The 10,000-nt window shown below is 35.7% G+C and overlaps 1 protein-coding gene across 4 annotated transcripts in view; it reads right to left on the reverse strand.

Annotated features, from left to right (window-relative positions):
- The window catches only part of LOC135210973 (techylectin-5B-like), a 110,152-nt gene that overhangs the window by 7,569 nt on the left and 92,583 nt on the right, over positions 1 to 10,000 (reverse strand). For 3 of the 4 annotated variants that reach the window (XM_064243963.1, XM_064243964.1, XM_064243962.1), the window contains one exon: positions 5,343 to 5,455. In XM_064243963.1, the coding sequence (XP_064100033.1) occupies positions 5,343 to 5,455 (113 nt within the window). Of the gene's footprint in view, positions 662 to 5,342; positions 5,456 to 10,000 lie in introns of all 4 variants that reach the window. The other variant, XM_064243965.1, reaches the window with a different exon arrangement.

A 10,000-nucleotide genomic window follows, 5' to 3' on the forward strand; every position in this document is an offset into this window, starting at 1 on the left:
ATGGAATAGGAGTTTAACTTTTGAACTGTACATAATAGTTCATTTATATGACGCATGCATAGATCACAGATTAATTCAAAGTGGAGTGAAGACAAGTTTTCCCTTGAAAGTTAAAGATAAAAAAGGAATTGAAATGTGGCTACAAAACTGGAGATCTTCAGGTCTTCTTTTTTGACGTGAATAATACATTGATTAAGTAAACTCAAGGTCAAGGTTAAGGAAATATTTAAAGGTTAAAGGTATCACATGAATGTTTTAGTGTGTTTCAAGAAGCGGTGGAGTAGAATGCTGGTACCATTTTCTTTGGCCACAGCAGACGACTAGGTGGGAGGGAAAGAGAACCAGCCAAATAGGAAAAGGGTTTAAGCTTCACTATTGAGTTCACAGATGGGAAAAAATGCATGTGGGAGATACAATCAAGAGTGAGCAGAAAGAAAACTTAGCGATAGATTCATTATAGTAGTGTTACTAGTAGGGGAAGATTTTGTTAGTGTATTTTCAGCTTACGTGCCTCAAGTGGGTTACTTAGGGATGAACTGGGAACAGCAATTCGGATGGTGAAGATGGAGAGAAGATGATAATCATAGGAGCGGATACGAACGGTGGAGCTGGCAAGAGTAGTAACGGATATGAGGAGGTTCATGGAGGGCTGGCCATGGATCTGGATGAAGGAAAGATGATAAATACGTGTTTTGTGAAGGCAGACCATTATTCAGCACTATATTATGTGAGTGATGGGATACAGGGTGAGATAGATTGAACACCTTATATGTAAGTGACGGGATATAGGGCCAGACAGATTGCCTTATGGTTAATGGGGAAACAGAAGCCTTTTCTAGAGGTATGCATGTGTGAGACAACCTAGGTTGCTAACGACGGATATCAGGATCAGAAGTAGAAAACTCAACAAAACATTGGAAAGTTGACGATATCAAGAATCAACATTCGGGGTTTTAAAGGGGAAAACTATTAGCAATACATGAGGTATGTAAAAAAAGGAGACATCCATAGAAGGATAAATATGAGAGAGGAAGGAGTTGGTAAAATATAAAATGTTTGGAATGATATGAGGACAGCGTATGGAAGGTGCAGAGGAAGCAGTTGGGCAAAGAAGCGGATGTGGAGTGTCAAAGGGGTAAGAAAAATGGTGGTGGAATAGAGAGATACCACATTCTGTTAGGCAGAATTCTAGGAATTTCATATTGAAAGGTGGGATGTGCAATGCAGAGAAGAGGAAAGCGATACTAAGAAGGTATAGGGCATATCTACAGGAAGACCCACAGAAGAGTTAGACAGAAAGTTAGATTCAGAGGAGGGTGCAAAGGATATTTTCAGACTATTATACTTCAGGAAAAAAACAAAGACAAGATCTAGGTCACTTAGGATTCATCAGAAAAAGGAAAGGAAATATTTGCCATAAGATGGTTAGATTACTATAACGACCTTTTGAACACAGAATGGTAGGTGTTTGGAGGGGGTGGGGATAGTGGAAGAATGCAGTGGTGGAGAGACAATCTCTAGAATTACAGAAGACTATTAGTAAAAGGAAGAATGTCTAAACACTGGATCTATCAATAGAACAAAATGAAATGTTGAAAGTACTTGGTGTAGAGGGGGAAGAATTGACACTGGAACTTTTAAGGGCTTTGGAGGATGAAGTAATGAAATATTACTGGGTAGAAAGTCTAATGGTAAATATGTTTAAACAGAAGAGAAACATTATGGAGTGTGGTAATTATAGCAACGCATTATTAACAGAACATATGTTGTAGGTTTTAGGAAGAATACTTAATGGGAGCTTTGGAGTAACTGTGCAGACTAGTAAATAGGAGTCCAATTTATAGAACTTTAAAAAAAATTTGAAGGCATTTTAAGGCTGTTTAAGAAAGAAGAAAGGTCCAGCAAAGTTTGGTAGGTTGGTTAAAAGTATATAAAAAAGGACAGCAGCAATAACAGCATGTGGTAAATTAGAAATTCTTTAAGCTAGAGTTGGTTTAAATAAAGGATCAACATTTAGTCCATTTCCGTTTGTACAGGCTACTGGTTATGGACATATTGAGTGAAGGAACTGGTGCCGAATGTGTACGGGAATTATTATATGCAAAAGATCTGGTGGTTACATATTACAATGGAAGAATTACAAAGAGGGGTAAGAGAGTAGGAATCTCTTAACTGGAGTAGTATGAAGGTACATGTGGGTAAAAATGAGGGTATGGTGTCTGTCTCGCAAGCAGGCAGGGGATTTATGCAAGATAGAAGAGGCCTAGATTACAATTAGGGAGAATTCCAAGTGGTTAGGATCTACCATAAGCAAGAAAGTTGGGGGCGGTGGTGCAGCTGAGGCTGAAAGTAGGATGAAAGCAGCTTGAGGGAAACGGAGGAAGGCAACATGCGTGATGTGTATTAAAAGAAAGCCAAATAAAATAAAAATAAAGCTCTATTGAACTGTCTTCAGACCAGTGACGATGTGTGATTCAGAAACAAAGACATTAAAGAACATCCAAGAGCAGAAGCTAGGTCAAACAGAAATGAGGATGCTGAGTTAGATCTTGGGGGTCTCACTGCATAAGAGCTTAGAAAATGAAGAAATTAAAAGTCATGGGGTGATAAAGATTACTAATATAATATGAGAGTCGAGTCTGAGAGTGTTTGAGCATGTGTATAGTTCGGATGAATAAGAAGGAAGGAGCCAAGAGGTCTTGGATGGAGCCTGTTAGGGACAGAAGGTCAAGAGAGAGGAGAAGGGTTAGACGAAATGAGGGAAAATTCCTAAAAAGGATTAAAGGGAGTAGATGGTTCCAGCAGAACTAGTTGGAGAACATGGAGCAAAGCGCGCAACTCCTTACGATTGGCAGTTGGGATTTAGTATCAGGAAGTTTGTATGAAGTGGGGATATGTCTCTGGGTGTATGTATGGGTGTGCCCCTAGTTTCCTCTTAAAACACTACTTTTAACAAGTTGCAAGTTGCACACTCCTGCAGTATTTCAGGCACAGTATTAAGTTCCAGCCAACGTAATATCATATTTAGTCGAAGTTGTGATGCGCTAAGTTCAAGGTCAATGTTATATCCATCAAAATCCAAAAAAGTAATTGGACTTTAGCAATAAATTTTGATCCAAATTAAATAAATACTTTTTATTTCTCATGCTTATTTTTCAAATGATGACAGATCAATTAAATAAGGTCACGATGGCAAGGGTCAAATATAAATCTAACTCATGAGTTGCAGGCAACAGCCAAAACCATCTTGACTTTGCAACTTCATCTGAAAAAAATCTCAATACAGAATATATGATGAAATTATAAAATTTCAATTGCTGTCATTTTTAATTGACAAAAATTATGCTAACTCCACAGAAAACAAGTTAAAACACGGGAATTCGTATTTTCTATTTAAAAATTATATGATGCACAAGTTGTGGTACTGTAAATAACTGTGCAATCCACCGATTGATTTTAAAATTAGCTTTAAAATTCATTGAGACAGAGACTTGGTAACTACCCTTCAAGGTGCATAAGGTTCTAGGTAATATTTGGAGATGAAAGGGTAAACAATGTTGACCTTGTTATTGACTTTCGAAGTCTAAAAACTTCTTTTATTGATGTGCCTAATACAGTAATTAAGCCGAGATGTACTACATACAACATGGTCAAGATCAAAGAAATTCCTAGAGATAAAATATCTGTTATGAATTTATCTACGGCCATATTATTTTCAAGTATGTTAGATCAAAGTTTCACCTTTGGTATACGCAAACCTCTCATTAAGCTCTGAGGTCAAAGTCAAATGGGAATTGAAACTAGCCCATACTCTTTTGGCATTTGCAATAAAACTTTCTTATTTGCCAGGTATAATCCACTTAACGAACTGATGTGCGTGCAAGTCAGGGCCATGAGTGTCAAAGGTTGAATAGGAATTCAACCTTGGCCATATCTGCTCAGTCATATTAGAAAGAATTTTACACTGGCGGCAGCTTAACCCAAGAACTAGGTCATTTTGTAAACCTCAGAAATCAGATTTGGAACTTTTTGTTATTTGATTAAACTTCCATTGTTACTTCTTCGACGTGGAGCGAGTCTGGTGACATTCAAACACGATTGAGATATATAAATTGGGTTTTGAATCTTGCGAGAAACTTTGTATGTTGCCTGGCATCATAGAGGAACATGGCTCTCTTGTTTATTTCTGGTAAAAGCCTTGAAAAAGAAAAAGCATTATTGAGAATGATAGACCAGCAGCTATTCTACCGATTTCTGCATCTCTAGCAATGGCAATTTTTGGATATGTTGGACTCTTTTCGTCCTAAGCCCCATCCAAATCTAAACAGAAATTTTGGCATTTTCGTCATTCACGTACCAGTTTTTCTTTTTCTTAAAACAAGGCACTGATAAGGTTGTCAGTCTCTTTCCACATTAGAACCAGAAAGATGTCAGTCTAATCCCACCTCCATGATTCTTGTGAAAAACACGCCATTAGTTTTCTCAAGTCAGTTCAGTAGTTTTCTTTGAGTGTTTAACCTTTGATAAGCCATCTACTTCCATAACTATTTGAAATATCCCACCTTATTCGGCGACCTTTTCTGGTTATATACCCGAAAATAGCAGAATTTTAGATGCGCATATTACTTACCGAATGTTTATGGCGAGTTATTATTTCGAAGTGGCTTTTCTCGGGACACTCGAATGAAATTAAATACCAGTACTGAATGTGTAGCGATCACTACATAGATGGTATTTGGAAAAAAAAAAAAAAAAAAAAACAGCCTCCCAGAAATGTTTTGTGATGCTCTCTACAAATTAAAGTCTATTTGTGGGATTTTCGTTTTGAGGCAAGAAAGGACATTTGAGTAGTACTACGTTACGTTTGAAGACTGCTTCTTAATAAAGTCATCATGGGATTTAAAAGAATTCACATCAGAACTGTTCTATGAGAAGTAGCCGGTACTGCAAAACTGGTATAGCGATTTTAAACATTTCGACACTTGAGAGTAGCGAGAGGCTTTCCAAAGTGAACGCTAGTTCTTATACACGCACACACATTTAGCGAAACTCGGAAACCCTTGGTTTGCGATTTTATTGCAATGAATTCGGCGTTGAAAATAGAATTCCATGGTTAACAGTGTCCAAATTCTATTTCTTCCTATGATACTGTGAAATGTAAATAATGCAACAATAGGTACCGATAGAAGCTGCAGTGCTTCATCCGTTCGGGGTTCAGTCGCTCTTTGCGAGAAGAAATTGGCCTTGGCTGTGACTGGGCTGCCTGTCTCTTCGCGTCCCGAATGAAACTTCAGTGACTCGTCTATTTATTTGATAATTGGTTTCAGTCTTTATAACTTTACCTGGTAAACTATCGTTGTCTTGGTCCCACGTACTGAAAATCTGCCCGTTGTTCGCGTCCAAACTATCTGGAAGGTTGCTCGTGTTTCGGTATTTCTCTATCGTCAACTTGTATCTGTGAATTATAAATTTAATCTCAGTAAAACAACCTGATAATTGTTGTTATGGCAGTTTTATTTCAAGACCTCCCCATGTAGTGCTATAATTGATGGCAACAAACAGCTTTTGAAGTTCAAGGTTGATTCCCAAGATTATTTTTAATTCAAAAGGCGCGTTCTTCTTTCTTAGGGAGGTCCAGTTCGATTAGAATTATGTTGCGCTCAAGTAATGAAAAGCCAACCATTTCTTTTCATGACTCATTCCCAAACATCCCTGATTGTGAATTTCATTCCAAAAACTGTTTTGCTGAATTTCGGTGTCTTATTATGGGTTATATTTTTCTTTGGATTTTGGACAGTTGTTTACTCTGGAATTTTGTCTTTAATGTCTACCATCATTTTACTGTTCCCTTTCAGAGCATTCGCTTTATAAAAATTTTCAGCAAATATAGACAAGACTAAGATATGATGTGGGATCCCTGGTTTTCTTTAGATAGCTGTTGTCGGTTAGCAACTCCTACACAAAAACTTATTTTTGTCATCGTGAATGTGATATTTATAAGGGTTAGCACACAACAGTCCTAAAGCTGGTGTTGTTCAACATACTTTAAACCAGGAAATGTAATACAGATAGTAAACACCGGAGAATTGGGGCATGTATAGGCTTTAGTTGTCTTATGTTCTTACTTGAACAGAATCTGGGACTGTAGAGCAAATGCCAAGCACCCGGAATTCACGAGAGTGGCACAACCGCTAGCAACTCTCAATCCAGGGAAACTGAGAGGCTACCTACGCCTGCAGATGCAAGAGAGCAGCCTCCTGGCTACATTTCCAAAGTCCTGGTCACTGACCACTCTTTATTTGTTAACTATATGATTAATGATTTACTTGATTATTTGTTTACATGCAACAATATCTCATAACATGCAAGGTTAAACATATGTGCTGTCACGGGAGAACCATGTTGTGAGTGCTTTAATGGAGCGGCAGCCCGGACCATTGAGATGCAACGAACGAGATACCGACTGCAATTCCAAATAGTATTTAGGAGAAGACTTGTGAACTGTGAAACTGACCGTCTGCCGAAAATATACGGGTGGCTTACTTAACAAGCACCACTAATTGCTTGTTGGATGTTGGGTCTACATCCAGTTAGGAGATACTACATGAAACTAATGTATAATATATCCGTTGAGTCCCCTGATTATAGAATGACCGGTGACAAGACATACTGGTGATTGGGTCCCCCCTGACTGAAAAGGAGGGCGGAGGTTAATTGGATCTAGATCCAACTTAGGAGATACCGAGTAAAATTCACACTACAATAGCACTGCACATCCTAGAGTAGTGTAGTGGTAATGACATACATTTTAGTGGGTGGTTTCCCCCTGATAGACATAACCAACGATCAGAGGAGAGAGATGGGACACTTTGAAATGATTTAAAATCTATCATAGGCAATATTAATATTAGAAATATTCAACAAGAAAATGGTAATTTTCTGAATTTCGTGAGCCTGATAAAATTTAAAAGGCAAAAAATGCAAGAAACATTGTGATGTTATAGGATAAGAATTACTGCTGGAGTTATTTTTAAAAATTCCTATTGAGGTGTAGAATATTTTACTTCATTAATTCCATCACATCTACATACAAAGAACTGAGATTTACAAGGCCTATCCTACTTTCTATAGTTTCACACACACACACATACACACACACACCACACACACACACACACACATATATATATATATATATATATATATATATATATATATGTGTGTGTGTATATATAGATATATTTATATATATATATAATATATATATATTATTATATATATATATATATATATATATATATAATATATATATGTATATAATATATAGTATATATATATATAGTATATATATATATATATATATATATATATATATATATATGTATATAGAATAGATATATATATAGATATATATATATATAATATATATATAGTATATATATAGGATATATATATATATATATATATATATATATATATATATATATATATATATATATATATATATATATATATATATCTATATATATATATATATATATATATATATATATATTAGCACTAACCCTTTTGTGTGGAGTTGTTACTTCATGCGCACACACATTCACAAAGAGATGATGTAGCACAACACAAATAATTACTGGATCGAAAATGCAAACGAATCATTCAAGATAGTCTAACTACAAAATATTTTCCCCCATTGTAATCCCCCTCCCGAAGTCGACGATCATACAACTTCGAACTCCTGACTCCCAAATTACGTAGGCCTATAATGGCATGTCAATTATTTAATAGTCTACTTATTTCCAGCTGCTTCTCTCAAATTAATCTGTATGCTGTCACCAAGTACTCAGTACCATATTGTTCAGGGAAGAAAATTTAAACTCAACTAAAAAATGATACTTACGAGCAAAGGCGAAAATTTGCCACAGTTTGATGTTGAAAGTGAGCTGAGTGTGTTTGTCACTTAACTTCCCGCCAGAACACACCACAACCATCCTATGCACTGTGTTTCAATACATTCTATCGATGCTGGCCTTGACGACCATTATTCGTCTAATTTTCTCCCTAGTAATATTTTTTCTTTCATTGTTCATTATATTCTGTAGACAGGCACTAACATCATATTATATCCTCACGTCTGTTTAGTGTTTTTACCATTGCTAATATGATTTAAAATCTGTCTTCAACACAGTCATAAAAAGCAGACAACCAAAAGTGCAAATCTGTCAGCTGTGTGCAAGGCATTGGGCGTCAATCACTGGAGTGGTGATCTCCCTGCCGAGAGTGTGACTTCGGGTGGCCATATTGAAAGGTCTCAGTCCAGTTCTTAGTACTATACTTTATCATTATTATTATTATTATTATTATTATTATTATTATTATTATTATTATTATTATTATTATTATTATTGGATCCAATTTCAGAGAAAAAATTACCTTACGAAAACAGGTTGGCCTAAGCACTCCAACCATTGTGGCCAAGGCCTAAGTATCTGCTCTTGGATCTAAGAAATGTCAAGCATAAATGGTTCCTGTAAATTACAGGACTTTCTTTGCATATAGTCACTAAGCACAAACTAAACAGTAATGTAGTACATCCACTAAACACAAACATTCACAATGCACTTACACTTAATAAGGACTCACACTTACATACATTCACTATACACACACACACACACTTAACATACACTCACACTCATAATACTTAACACTCACTAAATACCTAACACTCGCTAGGCACTCACTATACACTAAATGTCCACTAAAGACTTTTAAACACTAAACTCACTAAATACTCATTATACCCCAAACACTCAGTAAGCATTCACTGAACACTCACTTAAACCTAAACATTGATTAAACACTAAACAATCTCTAAGCATTCAGTAAGCACCCTCTATACAGCAAACATTCAATATGTACTCACTATACACTAAACACTCACTAAATATTCACTAAGCACTCACTCTATACACCCATTAAACACTAAAAAGTGAATGAACATCCACTCATTTAACACACAATGAGCACATATTAAACATTCGCTAAACACTAACATTCATGAGACATTCACTAGACACTCACTGAATACTTACTAAACATTCACCGCACACAAACCTTCACAAAACTCTAACTGAACCCAAACACTCACTAAACATTCACTAAGCCCTATACACTCACTGAACATTCACTGAATGGATATGGACTAAACATTCGCTAAACACTAACATCGACAAAACATTCACTAAATCCTAGAGACTCACTAAACATTCACTGAATACTTACACACTAAACATTCACTAAACACTAACATGCACTAAACCTTCACTAAACCCTAAACACTCACTGAATACTTACAAATTAAATATTCACTAAACACTAACATTCACAGGACATTCACTAAACATTCACCAAAACCCTAAAGACTCACAAAATATTAACTGAATACTTACCCAACAAACATTCATAAACTTTAACTAAACCCTAAACACTCAGTAAACATACACCGAATACTTACACATTAAACAGTCACTAAACCCTAAACTGAACATTCACTAAACACTTACTCAGAAACATTCACTAAACACTCTCACTAAACCCTATCAATTCGCTAAATGCTTACTCAGTCAACATTAACGGCCAAAATAAATAAATAAATAAATAAATAAATAAATAAATAAATAAAAATCGCACTCATTTTTCATTTCTCTTGTTTTCTTAACGTTTATGCTAGGTGATTTTTTTGGGGTCTAGTTTGCTCTTATATTTATTCATAGTCTTCTTGAGAGAATGGAAATGTTCGGAATAACTTTGTGTGTGGAGAGATTGTTTAAAAAATAGAGATCCTCTGTGTCCTTCCTCAGCCACGTGTATTATGTTTGACGAGTTTTACGCCAGACGAAAAAAAAAATCGACTATAATAACAACGATATTCATTCCTAAAACTGATAATACAAGATGTATCCATGATATCATTAGATTGAAAGTCAGTTGA

This window comes from Macrobrachium nipponense, chromosome 4, assembly GCF_015104395.2.
Source record: "Macrobrachium nipponense isolate FS-2020 chromosome 4, ASM1510439v2, whole genome shotgun sequence".
Classification (NCBI taxonomy): domain Eukaryota; kingdom Metazoa; phylum Arthropoda; class Malacostraca; order Decapoda; family Palaemonidae; genus Macrobrachium; species Macrobrachium nipponense.